This window comes from Salvelinus alpinus, chromosome 2, assembly GCF_045679555.1.
Source record: "Salvelinus alpinus chromosome 2, SLU_Salpinus.1, whole genome shotgun sequence".
NCBI lineage: Eukaryota > Metazoa > Chordata > Actinopteri > Salmoniformes > Salmonidae > Salvelinus > Salvelinus alpinus.
The window spans coordinates 111,167,445-111,190,866 of record NC_092087.1 but is presented as its reverse complement, the minus strand read 5'-3'; the positions used below and the strand labels follow the sequence as shown (position 1 = coordinate 111,190,866).

Here is a 23,422-nt window from a genome sequence, read left to right as displayed (position 1 = left end):
AACAGCTCTCTGACTGAGCTCCACCCTCACTGGGTCTTCAGAGGAGAGGAAGGCTGAGGAGGGATGGAAGGATGAATGGATCAGTCAGTCAATAAAGTGTAGAGCTGCTGTCTGACAAAATCACTATTTTAGTAGTTCATTAAAGTAAATAAGGCTTTATGACTGCTGAATACCAACTATCAAACACTTAGATCATGTATTTTCAGGTAGAGATAAATCCTTGGGACCTCCCTAGCCTGTTGAAGTTGACATTTAAAATGGTTAAGGTTTAGGGTAGTGATGTCCCAAGGATTCCAGATAGCATTGACCATTGCACATTCTTCTGTCTCTTTTACATAGCAGGTGTAAAATAAACACAGACAAGACAAGTAGGCATGCAATGGATTATGGTCATTGTAGTTAATTATGTTTTATGCGCTAAATTATGTTGAATATTGGCCTGTTGGAAACTACCACTCCCTACTTCATCACCCAGTTCAGGCTGGGTCTGATTTATCTCTAGAGAAACTACAACTCCCTACTACATCACACAGTTCAGGCTGGATCTGATTTATCTCTAGAGAAACTACAACTCCCTACTACATCACACAGTTCAGACTGGATCTGATTTATCTCTAGAGAAACTACAACTCCCTACTACACCACACAGTTCAGGCTGGATCTGATTTATCTCTAGAGAAACTACAACTCCCTACTACATCACAGTTCAGGCTGGATCGGATTTATCTCTAGAGAAACTACAACTCCCTACTACATCACAGTTCAGGCTGGGTTTGATTTATCTCTGTGTTGTGAGGGAAAAATCTATGTTAACCTCTTTAACTTCATACGACTTCTAATGTGTTGAAGGATCTCTTTAAGGTTGAGAAGTTTGTGTATGTTTGTGTGGGTCTGTAACCACACCAACAATGATAAACTAGATCCATTCTGTTGTTGATTTACTTCTGTGTTTTGAGCCGTTGTCCTGTTGCATCACCCAACTTCTGTTGAGCTTCAATTGGCGGACAGACAGCCTAACATTCTCCTGAAAAATGTCTTGATATACTTGGGAATTCATTTTTCCGTCGATGACAGCAAGCTGTCCAGACCCTGAGGCAGCAAAGCAGCCCCAAACCATGACTCTCCCTCCACCAGACTTTACAGTTGGGACGAGGCTTTGATGTTGGTGTGCTGTGCCTTTTGTTCTCCACACATAGTGTTGTGTGTTTAAAGTAAATAAGGCTTTATGACTGCTGAATACCAACTATCAATCACTTAGATCATGTATTTTCAGGTAGAGATACATCCTTGGGAAGTCCCTAGCCCGTTGAAGTTGACATTTAAAATGGTTAAGTTAGGGTTTAGGTAGGGATGTCCCAAGGATCCCGGATAGCATTGACCATTGTGCATTCTTCTGTCTCTTTTACATAGCAGGTGATGGGTTCTGACTTCTGAACTTGAAAATATGAAATATCCTTATTATGTGAAATTGAATGAAACAATAATGTATGTTGATGCTAATATGATCTACAATATTCCATGATGTTTCTATATGATAACAATAGAGTAATATATTTAATATGATGTACAATATTCCATGATGTTTCTATATGATAACAATAGAGTATTATATTTAATATGATGTACAATATTCCATGATGTTTCTATATGATAACAATAGAGTATTATATTTAATATGATGTACAATATTCCATGATGTTTCTATATGATAACAATAGAGTAATATATTTAATATGATGTACAATATTCCATGATGTTTCTATATGATAACAATAAAGTAATATATTTAATAGGCCATATAGTATTTTTTAACAGTTTCACTAATACATTTGTATTAACTTAATCATTATCATTCAACGTAAGTTCACCGTCTCATCTCATACTGTATTGGAGCAGCAAAGCTGACTGCCCGGTTCAACGTCAGTTCACCGTCTCACTTCATACTGTATTGGAGCAGCAGCAGCTGACTGCCCGGTTCAACATCAGTTCACCGTCTCACCTCATACTGTATTGGAGCAGCAGCAGCTGACTGCCCGGTTCAACGTCAGTTCACCGTCTCACTTCATACTGTATTGGAGCAGCAGCAGCTGACTGCCCGGTTCAACATCAGTTCACCGTCTCACCTCATACTGTATTGGAGCAGCAGCAGCTGGCTGCCCGGTTCAACGTCAGTTTACCGTCTCACCTCATACTGTATTGGAGCAGCAGCAGCTGACTGCCCGGTTCAACGTCAGTTCACCGTCTCACTTCATACTGTATTGGAGCAGCAGCAGCTGACTGCCCGGTTCAACATCAGTTCACCGTCTCACCTCATACTGTATTGGAGCAGCAGCAGCTGACTGCCCGGTTCAACGTCAGTTCACCATCTCACCTCATACTGTATTGGAGCAGCAGCAGCTGACTGCCCGGTTCAACTTCAGTTCACCGTCTCACCTCATACTGTATTGGAGCAGCAGCAGCTGACTGCCCGGTTCAACTTCAGTTCACCGTCTCACCTCATACTGTATTGGAGCAGCAGCAGCTGACTGCCCGGTTCAACATCAGTTCACCGTCTCACCTCATACTGTATTGGAGCAGCAGCAGCTGACTGCCCGGTTCAACGTCAGTTCACCGTCTCACCTCATACTGTATTGGAGCAGCAGCAGCTGACTGCCCGGTTCAACATCAGTTCACCGTCTCAGCTCATACTGTATTGGAGCAGCAGCAGCTGACTGCCCAGTTCAACATCAGTTCACCGTCTCACCTCATACTGTATTGGAGCAGCAGCAGCTGACTTGATCGTTGATGCTAATCATCATGTTTTGAATCTGAGAGTAAATAGAGCCGACTACAACTCTAAAAATGAAGGGTTCAACTGGAGTTGTTCTCAGATCCCCTAAGAACCGTAGGGTTCTTGGTCAATGAAAAACAGCCCCAAAAGGTTCTTCAAAGAACTTGTTAGAAGGTGGGTTCATCGAGGAACCTCCGTTGTTGCTGGACTTCTTCCGGGAACTTCGCAATTACAACTGAAAACGATGGTGACAAGTTTGGATGCGACAACAGTTAAAAAGGTTAAGTTGGGTTGATGTTTGGCTCTGAATATGTCTCTAAATAATTTATTATAATAATATAACATACTAATAATGAATAACGAAGACAATGATGGTTTTCTGTGAATAGCTTCCATAACGTTACTATAGCTAATTACCGTAAATATTAGAAAGCCGGGTTTAACCGTCGGCGTTGTATGAGCTACAGTACAGTACCGTTCTCTAGCTAGCTAACGTTATGTCCTAACTAGGCACAACTAGGTTTGGATTATTTCCCTGAACTATATTCTTTCCCATATATTGTACATCGTTTCAATAAGCCAACATGGCTTTACACTCATTAACGTAAGTTTCCAATCTAGAGCAGTTCTCACTTTTGTGATAATGAACTAGCTAACGTTAACTAACTAACTAACTAAGGACGGTGACCTGTCCAGACGAGATGTTACAACGAACTGAATCGTCATTGGAGGTCTTCCTCTTTATATAGCCTGCTACAGCATGCAATACTATTAACTCACAAGGGAGCATAACTTTACATGTACAATACTATCCCATTTTGGAAACGTTACATGTACAATACTATCCCGTTTTGGAAACGTTACATGTACAATACTATCCCATTTTGGAGATGTTACATGGACAATACTATCCCATTTTGGAGACGTTACATGGACAATACAATCCCATTTAGGAAACGTTACATGGACAATACTATCCCATTTTGGAAACGTTACATGGACAATACTATCCCATTTTGGAGATGTTACATGGACAATACTATCCCGTTTTGGAAACGTTACATGTACAATACTATCCCATTTTGGAAACGTTACATGTCCGCCCCCTTGTGGAGGGAAATTAATATCTTAGATGGTAGTTGTAGATGGGATTCAAATGCATAATGGTATTAATACAGTGTCTAGACTACCTCTTTTGTATAAAGGCCCTTCAGAATCCAAACACAGTATTGCCACGCAGCAAAATGTTGCGTATAATCTTTCAAGTCAGCCTGATAAAATACTGAACAATTTGTGAACAAAGATATCTTGAAATGTGATATTAGGCCTGTATGGCAGTACTGTTACTGTATGGCAGTACTATATTGGCTAGTGCTTTCTCCAATATGTTCTTCTATTTTACATTACATGTTATTTATTTTATATATATATATATATATATGTTTTAGTGCTTGTAAGACTATTCTTTGACACATTTTCTCTTCCTTTGAAATTCTTATAGGACAGAACATGGACACAATGCAATTGGGATCAAGAAGAAGGTACAGATCTGTTGTAGGACAGCTGCATTTGAAGTGTACATTTAACCTACATAGCAGTCAATACAAACTGAAATCTATTAGCATACAAATGTGTGCAAATGATCTTTTCAGATCTTCTCAGAAATGAATCAAGTCCATGGAATGGATATAGACAAAAAGATAATTCAAGGACTAGCAGAGGTAGAGAGGCGAGGCAGGGGTGAGGACATCATCCTGCTATTTTGACAGTCCCTGAAGGACAATACAGAAGAGGTATTTGCTCTTATTCCTTCCCTTTCTCTAATGTATTTTCATAAAATTAGCAAGTGTAGTAAGATCGTTTCTTTACTTTACTAGGACTCGAGAGCACAGCAGTGATTCTGCTCTTGCCCTACCTCTTCAATGAGGACCCGAGTGGCCTTTATGTCCGTGACAAGGTATGCCTATGCTCCAATCATCTGTTTCTTCATAAACATAGGTGTGCATGCTTATATAAAACTACAGCTGAACATTTGTTATGTTCTTTGTTAATTGTACGTGTATTAATCTTTTCTTACTTTTGTTGACACAGATTTCACCGCTCCTCACTCCTTTACTGAACATCGGCGGAAATCCATTTCACCATGAGAGTGAAATCCCGCTGGCCTTTGATGGGGAGAACATCCACGCCCTCGAGGACGTCCCCATGGGACTTAGGGCTCTGCTAGGGCTGTATTTTTTATTCTCCCTTAAATTTCCCAAAATGTCAGAAAAACACTTATGTTGTTAAGTTACTGTGTTCTGGGAGAAGAGAAGTTGGGGTGAAGTTATCAGGGCCGGTCATAAAGATGGCAAACTTCCTAACATAACTAAGTGGATATGATATCCACACTAAAGCTGAAAAATCTGTATTTAGCATCAAGTCTACAATATTGTTAGTTTACCTATGATTCATTTTTAATGTATGCTGTTTTCATTGTACATCATTATTTTAGATTTTTTTTAAATGTCATGAAAAGCACTATACAAAGTAAATGTATTATTTATTATGGTCTGACATGTCTGCAGAAATGTTGCAATTTTAAAATGTGTTTTGTTTGGTAAATTGTTTTGTAAATATTAATTCACATTTGTGGTGCCACTAAATAAACAATTCATTATTTAAGTCAATATTGTTATTAAAATATGTTTTTATAATGCAGGGAGGGTGGACAGGGAGTTAAAAAATGAACCCCAAAAGGTTCTTTGATGAACCATGATATGGGGTTCTTCAAATAACTTTTAGGGGTTCCCCCACAGTTTCAATTTGAAGAACCCCTAAAGGATACCCCAGGGAAGCTTTACTTTTTAGAGTGTATATTGATGAAAGTCACCTTGTCCGAGAGACATTTACATATTTATACACAGCCCGATTTGGGATGACTATTTTGGGGCGAAATAGCAGCCACAACAGACAGACCTGATATCGCCCATAATTCAACGTCCTTGGACGTCACATGCTGACTGGGTATGACCAAAGTTATTTTATTTAGCTACACTTTGCAGTACATTTTTACACTATAATAAATGTTTCTGACGCCACATCGCCCGTTTTCAAAGGGAGTCGTTGGTTTTTAGATGCAGTCGCTTTTTAGCTTTTTGTCTGAAAGTATTTTCTCAACTGCGATACCAACTCCAGTCAGCTGATGGCGAAGTGCGTCTTTCAGGTGATTCTGCCACTGTGACGTATAATCTAGTGGACGGGACGCTTCTTCAACATCAACAGCTAGTCAGCCACCTTGGTTCACTAACTTTATGGAAAAAGGTTTATTCAATAAATCTAGCAACTCCTCCCATACTGGAAAAATACAGGAATACACACTCAGAGCCTCCTGACTGGGCCCTGTTTACACCTCCAAGGTGCCCGCCTCACACAGGAATACACACTCAGAGCCTACGAGGATTTTCTAACTACTACACTTTGCGTGTTTCCCTCACCTCTTTAAAAAAAAAAACAAGGTTTGAGATTTTGTATCGACTCGGCTCACTGCCTCTCAGATCAAAGTTGAGTCCATCTGCTCCGTTCCCGAAGTGTAGTCTCCCTGAGATCCCAAGTTAGAAGGATCCCTCGTGCACCATTTACCCAGGTCGTCACGAGCGGTCACCAAGTGAAGATTAACTTCTTCTGGCTGCAAGGGAAAGTGTTGAGTAGCCAGTGAAATCGTGCCCATTTCAAACGGCCTCCTACTCAATTCTTGCTCGTACAATATGGATATTATTATTAATATTGGATAGAAAACACTCTCTAGTTTCTAAAACCGTTGGAATTATTTCTCTGAGTGAAACAGAATTCCTTTGGCAGCACTTTCCCTGACCAGGAAGTGAAATGTCAGAAATATGTGTTCTGTTCAACTTGATGCCTATATATGGTCATGACACTTAGGAGTCTACTTACACTCCATACGCCTTCCTCTTGGTCTCAAGAGGATGTGAGAGAAGAAATGTTGTGTTCATCTTGGTCAGGGGTGGAATAAAAGCTATTTCTTTGACGTGACCGTCCACTTCCGGTTCTCTGAAACGCGCGACAAGGAAGTGCGATTGCCTTCTGTTTTGCTGCCGTAATAGACAAAAACTATCCCCGGCTCGGAATTTTTTTGATACATGTGAACATATCATCGTAATGTATGTTTTTTCAATATAGTTTAATCAGATTATTGAAATTTTTTCGGGAGTTTGCCGTGTTCCGTCCTCTGACTGTGTTTACGTCGGAGATATTTGTGCCACTCGGCTAGTGCCAATGCTAAGTGAAGAGGGAAATTTGCCATTCTGAATCCAAACAACGACTCATCTGGACAGAGGACACCTTGTTCAACATTCTGATGAAAGATCAGCAAAAGTAAGAGCCAATTTATGATGTTATTTCATATATCTGTCGTGCATGTTGACTGGTCGTGGGCGCCCAAGTTTTTCTGTCTATTGCTACTATGCTAATATCACGCTACATTTTGTTTGCGCTGTAAAACATTTAATAAATCGGAAATATTGTCTAGAATCACAAGATGCCTGTCTTTCAATTGCTGTACACTATGTATTTTTCAGAAATGTTTTATGATGAGTAATTAGGTATTTGACGTTGGTGTCTGTAAATATTATGGCTGCTTTCGGTGCAATTTCTGATTGTAGCTGAAATGTAAACTATGAATTATACCTGAAATATGCAAATGTTCTGAAAAAAACATATGCTATACAATAAATATGTTATCAGATTGTCATCTGATGAGGTTGTTTCTTGGTTAGTGGCTATTTTTATCTTTATTTGGCCGAATTTGTGTTAGCTACTGATGGAGTAAAAAACTAATGGAGTAAGAAAAGTGGTGTCTTTTGCTAACGTGGTTAGCTAATAGATTTACATATTGTGTCTTCCCTGTAAAACATTTTAAAAATCGGACATGTTGGCTTGATTCACAAGATGTGCACCTTTCATCTGGTGTCTTGGACTTGTTAATGTGTGAAAGGTAAATATTTAAAAAAATATATATTTTGAATTTCGCGCCCTGCACTTTGAGCTGGATGTTGTCATAAGTGTACCGGTGTCGGGCTGCACCCCTGCACCCCATCCTCAGTAGAACACACAGACACAATAGTTCTAAGAACCCTCTATTCTGTTGCATAAAACAACCATTTGATGCAATAAAAGTATTATAACATAATGTTGCAGTTTTGCTCTCAGTGTCCACTGAAAATTGACTAGTAACAACAACTGGGACATAAAAGACACCCACCATGAGACCCACTAAATCTGCCCAAGAAGAGGCAAACAAAAGAACTGGTGTTACACATACTGACTAACGAGGTGTCACCAATCAGTGCGCCCTACGTGCTAACGAGCTATACATGTTAACGAGCTATACGTGCTAACGAGCTATACGTGCTAAAGTCCAACCTCAAAACATAAATGGAAAAACGAAAGCCTGGAACACCTTTCCCCTTAAGACAACAAATAAAACCTATCATTTTTGTTGGACAAGTTTGCTCACCACCAACAGAAAACAACTTCCATTTCACATTATAATCAACTACAATGCTTCACCTTCTACAATATAAACATGGTGTCTACTGGCTGTCAACAATTAAAAACAAGAAAAAAACATGTATTTCTAAATAATAATATACAATCGTATTATTTTTTTCTCCTTTTTCATTCTATAGAATCCTAAAACTCAATAGCTTCTAGAACGCTCGTCTTCCTAAAACTCACCAGCTTCTAGAACTCCTGTCCCCTTGGAACGAGCCCAAACAAAACTCATCTCCAATACGGAAAACCGTGCAGTCAAAATAAATTGTGATCCATGGCAACGCAATGGCTAAACGCAAAACTATGACTGCCCACCCTTGAGACAATCAGCAACCAAGTTGTCCTTAACACGGACATGTCTGATTTCAAGAGGAAACTCCTGCAATAACCATAGTAACTTTCCAAATCACTGCGGAGCTTCTCTCTCTATTCAGAGTTCACTCGATAGGCATGTTGTTGGATCGGGGCCCAGTCCCCAATGTCATGCTCTAGTACATTTGGGTTGGCACATCTGAGAATTAACCCTGATATTCTAAAAGAAGGGCAACAATGTCAATATAATTATACCCGTAAATTGTCAGTTGATTGCATAAATAATTATGATTACTAAAAGTTACATGAATTGTAAATATGAATGATCAAAACCAAATGGACACCCCTTTGTTAATATGTATTGTCAATAATTAACTTAATGGTAAGGCATGGTATAATAAAAAAAAATATATATATTTTTTGATTGCATAGTCTTATTTTCAACGACTTTTCAATTACATTGTGCTAGGTGGGATAGCCTCAATGTCAAAACACAGTTTTAACGTGTCCAAATCAATAACCAATATGCAGAAACAGTTTGGGATAAATTTAAAACCTAAACATAACATGTGCTATTTACACAAACATCTGCCACAATAATCATATTTCCAGAAACGCTGTTTTGACAAGTAGCAATAAATCACTGATATCAATTAGGGGGGAAATCAGGTTGTACGTGATGTTGGAATGCATTTAAATGTAGGGGTCGCTAAACAAAGGAACGCAACACTTATTTGTCATAACTAATCAATTTCATGCTAAAATAATTTGTGCGACAGGAGGGAGATGAGGTTGCACGTCCTGTTAAAACTAACAGCTCAAAAACCACACCTGTTAAAACTAACAGCTCAAAAACCACACGGAATCTGGGAATAATGTGTACTTACTAAATCTCATAAATAGTACTCTTCCAATTCAGAGCCTGGATTTCCCCCCTGAGGCTAATATCCATATCATGTTGAAATCAATAGAACAGGGGACAAACGTTTAGTGTTCTACATTGTGACATCATTAAAATACTCCTACTACAATGTTAAAACATTCTACATTGTGACATCATTTCATTGATATCATGAAACAACTCCTTCATGTATTTTCTGATGATTAGTCAGAGATCTTTTATCAGATTATCTCTGGTCACAGCTATACATTGGCTCTCCTGTGTGTGTTCTCTTGTGCACTGTCAGATAGCTAGATTGAACAAAACTCTTCCCACATTGATCACAGCTATAAGGTTTCTCTCCTGTGTGTATTCTCTGGTGCACTGTCAGATAGCCAGATTGACAAAAACTCTTCCCACATTGACCACAGCTATAAGGTTTATCTCCTGTGTGGGTTCTCTGGTGCACTGTCAGAGAGCTAGATGCAGCAAAACTCTTCCCACATTGATCACAGCTATAAGGTTTCTCTCCTGTGTGTATTCTCTGGTGCACTGTCAGATAGCCAGAAGTAGCAAAACTCTTCCCACATTGATCACAGCTATAAGGTTTCTCTCCTGTGTGTGTTCTCTGGTGCACTGTCAGATGGCCAGATTGACAAAAACTCTTCCCACATTGATCACAGCTATAAGGTTTCTCTCCTGTGTGTGTTCTCTGGTGTAAAGTCAGAGAGACAGATGTAGTAAAACTCTTCCCACATTGATCACAGCTACAAGGTTTCTCTCCTGTGTGTGTTCTCTGGTGTAAATTCAGAGAGCCAGATGTAGTAAAACTCTTCCCACATTGATCACAGCTATAAGGTTTCTCTCCAGTGTGTGTTCTCTGGTGCACTGTCAGATCACTAGATGCAGCAAAACTCTTCCCACATTGATAACAGCTATAAGGTTTATCTCCTGTGTGTGTTCTCTGGTGCACTGTCCGATAGCCAGAAGTAGAAAAACTCTTCCCACATTGATAACAGCTATAAGGTTTCTCTCCTGTGTGGATTCTCTGATGAATTTTAATGCCTGATGAGGAGGTGAATCTCTTCCCACAGTCAGAGCAGCAGTGAGATTTCTTCCCTGTGGATCTCCGCTGGTGTTTCTTGACGTGTTCTGATCTGGAGAGACTCTTCTCTGCCTCGTCAGCATCATGAGGTTGTTGAGGCTCCCCAGAGGATCCACGATAGTCCCGTATCTCTCCTGTGTGAACAACAAAGTCAAATGGTTCAAGGCCCACAACAGTGGAAATCCACTGTAAAAGGTGATGCCAACAGCGTAGCCATGATGTTGTATAACAATTGATATCTGTAATGAATGTTAAAATAATTTGATAATTGTCTTAAAATGAGCAAGAATAGTCATATTTTAGTAGTAACATCGATGATTGTAGGCTAGAAATAAGTTATTCATGTTGTTGAAACTAAGCACTGTGCCAGACGACTTTTGGTCTCCAATATAAGCCCCTTTCTGTGTTTAATAAAATTGCGGCACGAGGGCGATGCACATGCAATTTGGTTGTAGAAACTCCTCCCTGCTAATAAGGAAACCGATAGTTATGGATGTACTATATCTGATTAGAGAAAAAATGGTGAGCAAAGATTTCAGTTTTTCAGTGTATTCTGAATGTGAATGGGGAAAACTCAGGGGAGTGCATTTCACACTACTTTGGATTATAATTGTAAGGCTCGTTTGAATGTCCTGTGTAATATAATGTTTGCTACAGTATTAAGAAATATGTTTAATTATTGAAGAATCGCGTTAATGACAGTATCTATTTGGGTGTTGTCAATAAAGTAATGATTTTTTAAATGTATTTTTAATTACATTTTTCCCCCACCTTTATTTAACCAGGTGGCCAGTTGAGAACAAGTTCTCATTCACAACTGCGACCTGACCAAGATAAAGCAAAGCAGTGCGACAAAAAAGCAACACAGAGTTACACATGGGATAAACAAAAGTACAGTCAATAACACAATAGAAAAATCTATATACAGTGTGATGGAGTAAGGAGGTAAGGCAATAAACAGGCCATGCTATGGGTGGGTGTTGCTATGGTGACCAGTGAGCTGAGTTAAGGCGGAGCTTTACCTAGCAAAGACTTATAGATGACCTGGAGCCAGTGGGTTTAGCGATGAATATGTAGCGAGGACCAGCCAACGAGAGCATACAGGTCGCAGCGGTGGGTGGTATATGGGGCTTTGGTGACAAAACGGATGGCACTGTGATAGACTGCATCCAGTTTGCTGAGTAGAGTGTTGGAGGCTATTTTGTAAATGACATCACTGAAGTCAAGAATCGGCAGGATAGTCAGTTTTACGAGGGTATGTTTGGCAGCGTGAGTGTAGGAGGCTTTGTTGCGAAATAGGAAGCAGATTCTAGATTTAATTTGGGATTGGAGATGTTTAATGTGAGTCTGGAAGGAGAGTTTACAGTCTAACCAGACACCCAGGTAATTGTAGTTGTCCACATATTCTAAGTCAGAACCGTCCAGAGTAGTGATGCTTGTCGGGCGGATGCGGGCAGCGATCGGTTGAAGAGCATGCATTTAGTTTTACTAGCGTTTAAGAGCAGTTGGAGGCCACGGAAGGAGAGTTATGACATTGAAGCTCATTTGGAGGTTTGTTAACACAGTGTCCAAAGAAGGGCCAGATGTATACAGAATGGTGTCGTCTGCGTAGAGGTGGATCAGAGAATCACCCGCAGCAAGAGGGACATCATTGATATATACAGAGAAAAGAGTCGGCCAGAGAATTGAACCCTGTAGTACCCCATAGAGACTGCCAGAGGTCTGGACAACAGGCCCTCCGATTTGACACACTGAACTCTATCTGAGAAGTAGTTGGTGAAGCAGGCGAGGCAGTCATTTGAGAAACCAAGGTTGTTGAGTCTGCCGATAAGAATGTGGTGATTGACAGTCGAAAGCCTTGCCTTAACCTTTATCACTAGACACCTCATAGTGAGCTACAGGTAGGAATCAGCAATGAATCCCAATAATGAGACACCTCTGGGGAGGGGTGTCAGCAATTTAAAAAATATATATATATACAGTGGGGAGAACAAGTATTTGATAACCTGCAATATCGGCAGTGTTTCCTACTTACAAAGCATGTAGAGGTCTGTATTTTTATCATAGGTACACTTCAACCGTGAGTGACGGAATCTAAAACAAAAATCCAGAAAATCACGTTGTATGATTAAGTAATTAATTTGCATTTTATTGCATGACATAAGTATTTGATCACCTACCAACCAGTAAGAATTCCGGCTCTCACAGACCTGTTAGTTTTTCTTTAAGAAGCCCTCCTGTTCTCCACTCATTACCTGTATTAACTGCACCTGTTTGAACTCGTTACCTGTATAAAAAAACACCTGTCCACACACTCAATCAAACAGACTCCAACCTCTCCACAATGGCCAGGACCAGAGAGCTGTGTAAGGACATCAGTGATAAAATTGTAGACCTGCACAAGGCTGGGATGGGCTACAGGACAATAGGCAAGCAGCTTGGTGAGAAGGCAACAACTGTTGGCGCAATTATTAGAAAATGGAAGAAGTTCAAGATGACGGTCAATCACCCTCTGTCTGGGGCTCCATGCAAGATCTCACCTCGTGGGGCATCAATGATCATGAGGAAGGTGAGGGATCAGCCCAGAACTACACAGCAGGACCTGGTCAATGACCTGAAGAGAGCTGGGACCACAGTCACAAAGAAAACCATTAATAACACACTACGCAGTCATGGATTAAAATCCTGCAGCGCACGGAAGGTCCCCCTGCTCAAGCCAGCGCATGTCCAGGCCCGTCTGAAGTTTGCCAATGACCATCTGGATGATCCAGAGGAGGAATGGGAGAAGATCATGTGGTCTGATGAGACAAAAATAGAGCTTTTTGGTCTAAACTCCACTCGCCGTGTTTGGAGGAAGAAGAAGGATGAGTACAACCCCAAGAACACCATCCCAACCATGAAGCATGGAGGTGGAAACATCATTCTTTGGGGATGCTTTTCTGCAAAGGGGACAGGACGACTGCACCGTATTGAGGGGAGGATGGATGGGGCCATGTATCGCGAGATCTTGGCCAACAACCTCCTTCCCTCAGTAAGAGCATTGAAGATGGGTCATGGCTGGGTCTTCCAGCATGACAACGACCCGAAACACACAGCCAGGGCAATTAAGGAGTGGCTCCGTAAGAAGCATCTCAAGGTCCTGGAGTGGCCTAGCCAGTCTCCAGACCTGAACCCAATATAAAATCTTTGGAGGGAGCTGAGAGTCCGAATTGCCCAGCAACAGCCCCAAAACCTGAAGGATCTGGAGAAGGTCTGTATGGAGGAGGAGTGGGCCAAAATCCCTGCTGCAGTGTGTGCAAACCTGGACAAGAACTACACCAAACGTATGATCTCTGTAATTGCAAACAAAGGTTTCTGTACCAAATATTAAGTTCTGTTTTTCTGATGTATCAAATACTTATGTCATGCAATAAAATGCAAATTAATTACTTAAAAAGTAGGAAAACCTGCAAAATCGTCAGTGTATCAAATACTTCTCCCCACTGTATAGTGTTTTATGACAAACCGTTTTTTACAAATCCGTCAAGACACCAACTTAGACTTTACTGTGAAATGCTTTACTTACAAGCCCTTAACCAACAGTGCAGTTCAAGAAGAAGAAAACGTTTACCAAGTAGACTAAAATAAAAAGTAATAATAAAAAGTAACACAATAAGAATAACAATAACGAGGCAATATACAGGGGGCACCGGTACTGAGTCAGTGTGGAGGTTATATACAGGGGGCACCGGTACCGAGTCAGTGTGAAGGTTATATACAGGGGGCACCGGTACCGAGTCAGTGTGGAGGCTATATACAGGGGGCACCGGTACCGAGTCAGTGTGGAGGCTATATACAGGGGGCACCGGTACCGAGTCAGTGTGGAGGCTATATACAGGGGGCACCGGTACCGAGTCAGTGTGGAGGCTATATACAGGGGGCACCGGTACTGAGTCAGTGTGGAGGCTATATACAGGGGGCACCGGTTCCGAGTCAGTGTGGAGGCTATATACAGGGGGCACCGGTACTGAGTCAGTGTGGAGGCTATATACAGGGGGCACCGGTACCGAGTCAGTGTGGAGGCTATATACAGGGGGCACCGGTACCGAGTCAGTGTGGAGGCTATATACAGGGGGCACCGGTACTGAGTCAGTGTGGAGGCTATATACAGGGGGCACCGGTACCGAGTCAGTGTGGAGGCTATATACAGGGGGCACCGGTACCGAGTCAGTGTGCGGGGGTACAGGCTAGTTGAGGTAATCTGTACATGGTGGGGGCATAGTGACTATGCATAGGTAACAAACAACCAGCGAGTAGCAGCAGTGCACAAAATGGAGGGGGGTGGGGGGTCAATGTAAATTGTCTGGTGGCGATTTCATGAATTGTTCAGCAGTCTTATGGCTTGGGGGTAGAAGCTGTTGAGGACGCTTTTGGTCCTAGTCTTGGTGCTCCGGTACCACTTGCCGTGCAGTAGTAGAGAAAACAGTTTATAACTTGAGTGACTGGAGTCTCTGACAATTTTGTGGGCTTTCCTCTGACACCGCCTATTATATAGGTCCTGGATGGCAGGAAGCTTGGCCACAGTGATGTACTGGGCTGTTCGCACTACCCTCTGTAGCGCCAAGCAGTTGCCATACCATGTGGTGATGCAACCGGTCAGGATGCTCTCGATGGTGCAGCTGTATTACCTTTTGAGGATCTGGGGACCCATGCCAAATCTTTTCAGTCTCCTGAGGGGGAAAAGGTTTTGTTGTGCCCTCTTCATGACTGTCTTGGTATATACCCACCTGGGTGATTAAAAGATGAACTGAGGTCCACACTCCAGTCCAGTTGATGGTGGTAATGCACCTTAAAGTTGGTTTCCAACCGCCATATAAAGTCCAAAGAAGAAAAAGAAGCCTGAAAGAAGGAGAAATGACGAGAAACGAATTTGGTTTACCTTTTGGGGCATCGCGACTGGTTACCTATTTTGATGTGATATGAAAGTATTATTTGAAATTATTTTGATGTGATATTTAAGTATTATGTGAACTTATGTTGATGTGATATGAAAGTATTATTTGAAATTATTTTGATGTGATATGAAAGTATTATGTGAAATTATTTTGAAGTATTGTGTGAACTTATGTTGATGTGATATGAAAGTACAGTGATTTATGTTTCTAGAAACGTATCACATTTTTTACATTTTACATTTTAGTCATTTAGCACTTATCCAGAGCGACTTACAGTAGAGTGCATACATTTTTATTACATTTACATACTGAGACAAGGATACCCCTACCGGCCAAACCCTCCCTAACCCGGCCGACGCTATGCCAATTGTGCGTCACCCCACGGACCTCCCGGTTGCGGCCGGCTGCGACAGAGCCTGGGCGTGAACCCAGAGACTCTGGTGGCGCAGTTAGCACTGCGATGCAGTGCCCTAGACCACTGCGCCACCCGGGAGGCCGATCACGATTGAGAATCCATTCACATTTAGATGGAATATTTGACCTGCCAGAGCCAGTCTACCTGTGAAAATAACATACAGTCCTTGGACCTTGAGGAGTAACGGGGGCAGCAATCAGCAGTAGAAACAATAACAAACCTGTTTCGGTAAAAAGCTGAGGGATGGGGCTTAAGAAATGCAACGAACCATGATATCAACATTATAGTTTTAACCATGTTTTGAGGATATACAGTGTTTGTTTACATTTACTGACAAACATTGGAGAAAAAAAAGCTTATATTTTTGGTTCTGATGGGGTACGACAGTTGAACTAACCTCATGAGGCATTTATAAGTGATTTCTTCAAGAAACAACGGGTACATATCATTAATGTGTACGTCCCAAAATGGATGTAACAACTGCTGATTGCCCCTTTAAGACTACATATTGGGCTAATCTAATAGGAGATATTGAGGACGACAGTATTTCAGGCATTGTCATTGGATGCATTTGATCAATTGTTAACGTTTTGTTGATGGTCCACTCTTGATGTTCTACACGTTACAGTGTAGCTTCAGCCATTTCTACAGAACAACATTAAAGTGTAGAACCCCTTTACTGCATATTGGTTCAACGACTGCAGAGACGGTACTTACTGGTGTTAAACGGATCTCCAACCTCCTCTTCTTCCTCCAATGTGACAGTAATCTCCCCCTCTTCCTCCTCTTTCACAACAATGTTCAGCCCCAGATCCTCTTTCTCCGTCCAGCAGACCTCCTCTTCTTTAGCAGGAGGGGAGAAGCTTGCTGACCTCATGTTCGGGGATGTTAGCTAGTTAGCTATCATTAGCGACTAGGCTAGTGCTAACTTAACCAGCCAGCTACTATAGCTGACTAATACAAAATAACGTAATATTCAATTAAATAGGTTAACAAGTTGATACGACAGAAGTGTGGCTAAAACACAGTAGGTAATATACACCGAAAGCGTCTAAATAGCTTGAATCTTTCGGCTATGTTGGCTAGCAAGCTACCGAGGTGGTTGACGAGCTGTTTATGAAGAACCGTCCACTAGATTATACGTCACGCTGGCAGCGTCGCCTGAAAGACGCACATCGCCGTCTGCTGACTGGAGTGGAAACGCAGTTGAGGATCATATTTTATTTTCAGACAAAGATTATTTTAAATGGATTGAATTAAATAATACTATTATATTGAGACATACAAAGACAATAAAGTGTTGATTGATTAGTGCGAATAAAAAATGTTTACTACAGCACATTTAAGGCAGTTTCATTAAGTCAAACTAAATCTAAATAAGTAGCTAGCTACTGTAGGTCTATACTGCTCCTACATGGTGTAACAATACATCATGTAGATGTATATAATGAACAGACTAGGTCTATACTGCTCCTACGTGGTGTAACAATACATCATGTAGATGTATATAATGAACAGACTAGGTCCATACTGCTCCTACATGGTGTAACAATACATCATGTAGATGTATATAATGAACAGACTAGGTCTATACTGCTCCTACATGGTGTAACAATACATCATGTAGATGTATATAATGAACAGACTAGGTCTATACTGCTCCTACATGGTGTAACAATACATCATGTAGATGTACACCACCGTTCAAAAGTTTGGGGTCACTTAGAAATGTCCTTGTTTTTTAAAGAAAACATAAAATTGATCAGAAATACAGTGTAGACATTGTTAATGTTATAAAAAACATTTAAAAATACAAAAAACATAAAAAAATGCACCTTTATTTAACCAGGTGGCCATGATGTCATAATGATAGTTTAACCAGGTGGCCATGACGTCATAATGATAGTTTAACCAGGTGGCCATGATGTCATAATGATAGTTTAACCAGGTAGGCCAGTTGAGAACAAGTTCTCATTTACAACTGCGACCTGGCCAAGATAAAGCAAAGCAGTGTGACACAAACAACAACACAGAGTTACACATGGAGTAAAACAAACATACAGTCAATAATACAGTCGAAAAATAAGTATATATACAATGTGAGCAAGTGAGGTGAGATAAGGGAGGTGAAGGCAAAAAAAAGGCCATGGTGGCGAAGTAAATACAATATAGCAAGTAAAACACTGGAATGGTAGATTTGCAGTGGAAGAATGTGCAAAGTAGAGATAGAAATAAAGGGGTGCAAAGGAGCTAAATAAATAAATAAATACAGTAGGGAAAGTTGTTTGGGCTAAATTATAGATGGGCTATGTTCAGGTGCAGTAATCTGTGAGCTGCTCTGACAGCTGGTGCTTAAAGCTAGTGAGGGAGATAAGTGTTTCCAGTTTCAGAGATTTTTGTAGCTCGTTCGTATTAATGCAGATATTATGGACATTTTATTTAAAACATGTAATTAAACTATAATTGTAGCTCCTTTAATTTAGACCCAAAATGTATTTGCTATGTGTGCTATGGCCCGGCTATTAAAAGGAACAGGCGACTATTTGAGACTCAGCCTCAGAATGTTTGGTCACATGGAATCAAGTGGTCACTTGATGTCTACGGTGCCAAAGAGAATTATAGTTGGAAGTGTTGGGAGTGTTAAGTGTGTTGATATAACGGTAATAATGTCAAAATTCCACTTTTAACAACCATCAGAATTGGTTAAAAAAAGTTATGCCTGAGTGGCACAGCGATCTAAGGTACTAGATCACAGTGCTAGAGGTGTCACTATAGACCCGAGTGGTGCAGCAGTCTAAGGTACTAGATCACAGTGTTAGAGGTGTCACTATAGACCCGAGTGGTGCAGCAGTCTAAGGTACTGTATCGCAGTGTTAGAGGTGTCACGATAGACCCGAGTGGTGCAGCGATCTAAGGTACTGTATCACAGTGCTAGAGGCGTCACTATAGACCCGAGTGGTGCAGCGGTCTAAGGTACTGCATGGCAGTGCTAGAGGCGTCACTAGAGGCGTCACCCGGGTTCGATCCCGGGCTGTACCACAACCTGCTGTGATCGGGAGTTCCATAGGGCGGCACACAATTGGCCAAGCGTCGCCCGGTGTTTCCTCCTACACATTGGTGCAGCTGGCTTCCGGGTTAAGCGGGCGGGTGTTAAGAAGCGCGGTTTGACGGGTCATGTTTCAGAGGACGCATGACTCGACCTTCGCCTCCTGAGCCCATTGGGGAGTTGCAGCGATGAGACAAGATCGAAATTGGGGAGAAAAAACGGGGGTAAAATGATAAAAAATGTTTAAAAAATGACAACAAACAAAGGTTGCATCCCAACGTGGTAATAAACAGTAGGCAAAGTGACCGTGTCAGGACAAAATGAACTCAAACGTTTTACCATTTTACCCACCATTTGCAACAACGTCACTGAGCACCATCACTGTCTTTCCTTCGTGCATCTCCTGCATGTTAACATATCTGGCATTACTCATCTCATATGTATATACTGTATTCTATCCTATTCTACTGTATCTGTCTATGCCGCTCTGACATTGCTTGTCCATATATTTATATATATATGAGTCACTGGCTTACTGGTGCTCTTCCATGCCGTCCCTAGTAGGGGTGAGTCACTTGTGTGGGTTGAGTCACTGACGTGGTCTTCCTGTCTGGGTTAGCCCCCCCCCCCTTGGGTTGTGCCGTGGCGGAGATCTTTGTGGGCTATACTCGGCCTTGTCTCAGGATGGTAAGTTGGTGGTTGAAGATATCCCTCTAGTGGTGTGGGGGCTGTGCTTTGGCAAAGTGGGTGGGGTTATATCCTGCCTGTTTGGCCCTGTCTGGGGGTATCATCGGATGGGGCCACAGTGTCTCCTGAACCCTCTTGTCTCAGCCTCTAGTATTTATGCTGCAGTAGTTTGTGTCGGGGGGCTAGGGTCAGTCTGTTATATCTGGACTATTTCTCCTGTCTTATCCGGTGTCCTGTGTCAATTTAAGTATGCTCTCTCTAATTCTCTCTTTCTTTCTCTCTCTGAGAACCTGAGCCCTAGGACCATGCCTCAGGACTACCTGGCATGATGACTCCTTGCAGTCCCCTGGCCGTGCTGCTGCTCGTTTCAACTGTTCTGCCTGCGGCTATGGAAACCTGACCTGTTCACCGGACGTGCTACCTGTCCCAGACCAGCGGTTTTCAACTCTCTAGAGACAGCAGGAGCATTTACTCCTGAGGTGCTGACCTGTTGCACCCTCAACAACTACTGTGATTATTATTATTTGACCATACTGGTCATTTATGAACATCTTGGTCATGTTCTGTTATAATCTCCACCCGGCACAGCCAGAAGAGGACTGGCCACCCCTCATAGCCTGGTTCCTCTTTAGGTTTCTTCCTAGTTTTGGCCTTTCTAGGGAGTTTTTCCAAGCCACCGTGCTTCTACACCTGCATTGCTTGCTGTTTGGGTTTTAGTCTGGGTTTCTATACAGGACTTTGAGATATCAGCTGATGTAAGAAGGGCTATATAAATATAAATACATTTGATTTGATTTATTCTTATTCCATTACTTAGATTTGTGTGTATTAAGTATTTGTGGTGACATTGGTAGATATTACTGCACTGTTGGAGTTAGAAACACAAGCATTTAGTTAGATATTACTGCACTGTTGGAGTTAGGAACAAAAGCATTTAGTTAGATATTACTACACTGTTGGAGCTAGGAACACAAGCATTTAGTTAGATATTACTGCACTGTTGGAGCTAGGAACACAAGCATTTAGTTAGGTATTACTGCACTGTTGGAGCTAGAAACACAAGCATTTAGTTAGGTATTACTGCACTGTTGGAGCTAGAAACACAAGCATTTGGTTAGATATTACTGCACGGTTGGAGCTAGGAACACAAGCATTTGGTTAGATATTACTGCACTGTTGGAGCTAGAAACACAAGCATTTGGTTAGATATTACTGCACTGTTGGAGCTAGGAACACAAGCATTTAGTTAGATACTACTGCACTGTTGGAGCTAGGAACACAAGCATTTAGTTAGATATTACTGCACTGTTGGAGCTAGGAACACAAGCATTTAGTTAGATATTACTACACTGTTGGAGCTAGGAACACAAGCATTTAGTTAGATATTACTGCACTGTTGGAGCTAGGAACACAAGCATTTAACTACACCCGCAATAACATACATATGTGACAAATAACATTTAAATTATTATGAAGGTCACTTGTGTAAAATGTACTTTTCCTCACTCATCTTTTGACATTGCTTATGCATATTCGGTGGCCTGACTGCATCCAGACTATGTCAAAGGTCCATCCTGGTAGATCTGAACCTAATGCAGCTTGGAGTGATCAGATGTCACATTTAGGTGCCAGGTGTAACTGAAGCCATAGATGCTCCATATCATTTGCTGTGTTTGAGTGTTTTATATAATATGACTAAATGTCTTTCTATGTTACAGGGGCAGTCAAGAAATGGAACGGCAAGGCCACAGAACATGATATAAGCAGAGCTGTGGGAGACCACCTCAAGCCCCTGGTAGAGCCGGGGGTGGTGTTTACCACTCCACCACGCCTTCAGCAGGCTTGAAAAGTGGGATTGAGACTGATTTTCATACCAAGATGGACCAAGAGTCTGTTGATTGGTCGGTCATTGGGTTAATTTGTTTTGCAATATGTTCAAATCAAATCAAGCTTAATTTATACAGCACATTTCAGACATGATGCAACACAATGGCTTCACAGGAAAAAACAACGAAAATAAAGAGATATTTAGTACAAACTTAAGAGAAAAAACCAGAAGAAAAACTGAAAGACTAATGAGCATTGTAAAGAAATGCCATTGTTTAAAATATTAATTGGATGCAATATCCAACCCAAAATATAACTTGTTTTTTTAGGAGGGGTTCTGAAAGACACTATGGGGGTGTCCACTGAAAGTTGACTAGTAACAACAACTGGGACATAAAAGACAACCACCATGAGACCCACTAAATCTGCCCAAGAGGCAAACAAAAGAAAAACTCACAACAAACTTACAGACAGGAAGCAAACCAAAAAGGTGGAGCAACTAAAGGTGTTGACTCTCCACATCTATCAAGACAACAGGAGCACTGGGCCAGACACTCTTAAAAATAGAACCTGGACCAGCTCAGGTGAAACAGCTTCCCACTAACGAGATGGACAAGCCAGCACAGGTGTAACACATACTGACTGTTCTGTTCTGCCTGCGGCTATGGAACCCTGACCTGTCTACCGGACGTACTACCTGTCCCAGACCTGCTGTTTTCAACTCTCTAGAGACAGCAGGAGCGGTAGAGATACTCTTAATGATCGGCTATGAAAAGCCAACTGACATTTACTCCTGATTATTATTTGACCATGCTGGTCATTTATGAACATTTGAACATCTTGGCCATGTTCTGTTATAATCTCCACCCGGCACAGCCAGAAGAGGACTGGCCACCCCTCATAGTCTGGTTCCTCTCTAGGTTTCTTCCTAGGTTTTGGCATTTCTAGGGAGTTTTTCCTAGCCACCGTGCTTCTACACCTGCATTGCTTGCTGTTTGGGGTTTTAGGCTGGGTTTCTGTACAGCACTTCGAGATATTAGCTGATGTACGAAGGGCTATATAAAATAAACTTGATTTGACTAACGAGGTGACACCAATCAGTGCGTCCTACGTGCTAACGCGCTAGACGTGCTAACGAGCTAGACGTGCTAAAGTCCAACCTCAAAACATAAATGGAAAAACCAAAGCCTGTAACACTTTCCCCCTTAAGAAAACAAATATATCCTATGTTTTTGTTGGACAAGTTTGCTCACCACTGACAGAAAACAACTTTCATTTCACATAATCAACTACAATGCTTCTACAATATTAACATAGTGTCTACTGGCTGTATAAATCTAGCAACTCCTCTCATACTGGGAATAATTACAGGTGCACCTTACTAGATTATACATGGTCTTAACTAGTAAACACAGATTCTAGTTTTCATCCAGTTCACATAGCTGCCTGGGCCCTGTTTACACCTCCAAGGTGCCCCCCTTACACAGGAATACACACTCAAAGCCTACTGCCTCGGCCCTGTTTACACCTCCAAGGTGTCCCCCTCACACAGGACTACACACTCAAAGCCTACGAGGCTTTTCTAAAAACTCCACTACGTTTGAGATGTGGTATCCACTCGGCTCGCTGCCTCTCAGATCAAAGGTGGGTCCATCTGCTCTGTTGCCAAAGTTTGGTCTCCCTGAGATCCCAAGTTTGAGGGATCCCTCGTGTACCATTTACCCAGGTCATTTACCCAGGTCGTCAGGAGCCAGGTCATTTACCCAGGTCATTTACCCAGGTCATCAGGAGCCAGGTCATTTACCCAGGTCGTCAGGTGCCAGGTCATTTACCCAGGTCGTCAGGAGCCAGGTCAGTTACCCAGGTCGTCAGGAGCCAGGTCACCAAGTGAAG

At 41.6% G+C, this 23,422-nt stretch overlaps 4 protein-coding genes across 5 annotated transcripts in view; 1 reads left to right on the top strand and 3 right to left on the bottom strand.

Moving 5' to 3' along the window:
- The window catches only part of LOC139548391 (zinc finger protein ZFP2-like), a 315,038-nt gene that overhangs the window by 192,787 nt on the left and 98,829 nt on the right, over positions 1-23,422 (bottom strand). The window lies entirely within an intron of this gene.
- The window catches only part of LOC139548509 (zinc finger protein 180-like), a 284,664-nt gene that overhangs the window by 177,979 nt on the left and 83,263 nt on the right, over positions 1-23,422 (bottom strand). The window lies entirely within an intron of this gene.
- The window catches only part of LOC139548897 (zinc finger protein 180-like), a 324,124-nt gene that overhangs the window by 240,610 nt on the left and 60,092 nt on the right, over positions 1-23,422 (top strand). The gene's annotated exons all lie outside the window — the stretch shown is intronic.
- On the bottom strand, positions 7,867-17,144 carry LOC139549189 (zinc finger protein 180-like). 2 transcript variants are annotated; one of them, XR_011669845.1, is made up of 3 exons: positions 16,687-17,144; positions 9,497-10,754; positions 7,867-9,466 (listed from the first exon to the last, which is right to left on the bottom strand). XR_011669845.1 is itself a non-coding variant. In XM_071359385.1 (2 exons), the coding sequence occupies exons 1-2, from the start codon at positions 16,844-16,846 to the stop codon at positions 9,763-9,765; spliced, it is 1,152 nt and encodes a 383-aa protein (XP_071215486.1). In that variant the 5' UTR covers positions 16,847-17,144; the 3' UTR covers positions 7,867-9,762. The 2 variants fall into 2 exon arrangements, 1 of the variants encoding a protein (XP_071215486.1); XM_071359385.1 differs by having other exon boundaries at positions 7,867-10,754.

Bases quoted from the DNA above. Each gene is read 5' to 3' on its own strand.
- LOC139549189 (XM_071359385.1), bottom strand. From the start codon at position 16,846: ATGAGGTCAGCAAGCTTCTCCCCTCCTGCTAAAGAAGAGGAGGTCTGC. The intron at 10,755-16,686 runs GTAAGTACCGTC...TTGTTCACACAG, and splicing joins TGGAGATCCGTTTAACACCA to GAGAGATACGGGACTATCGT.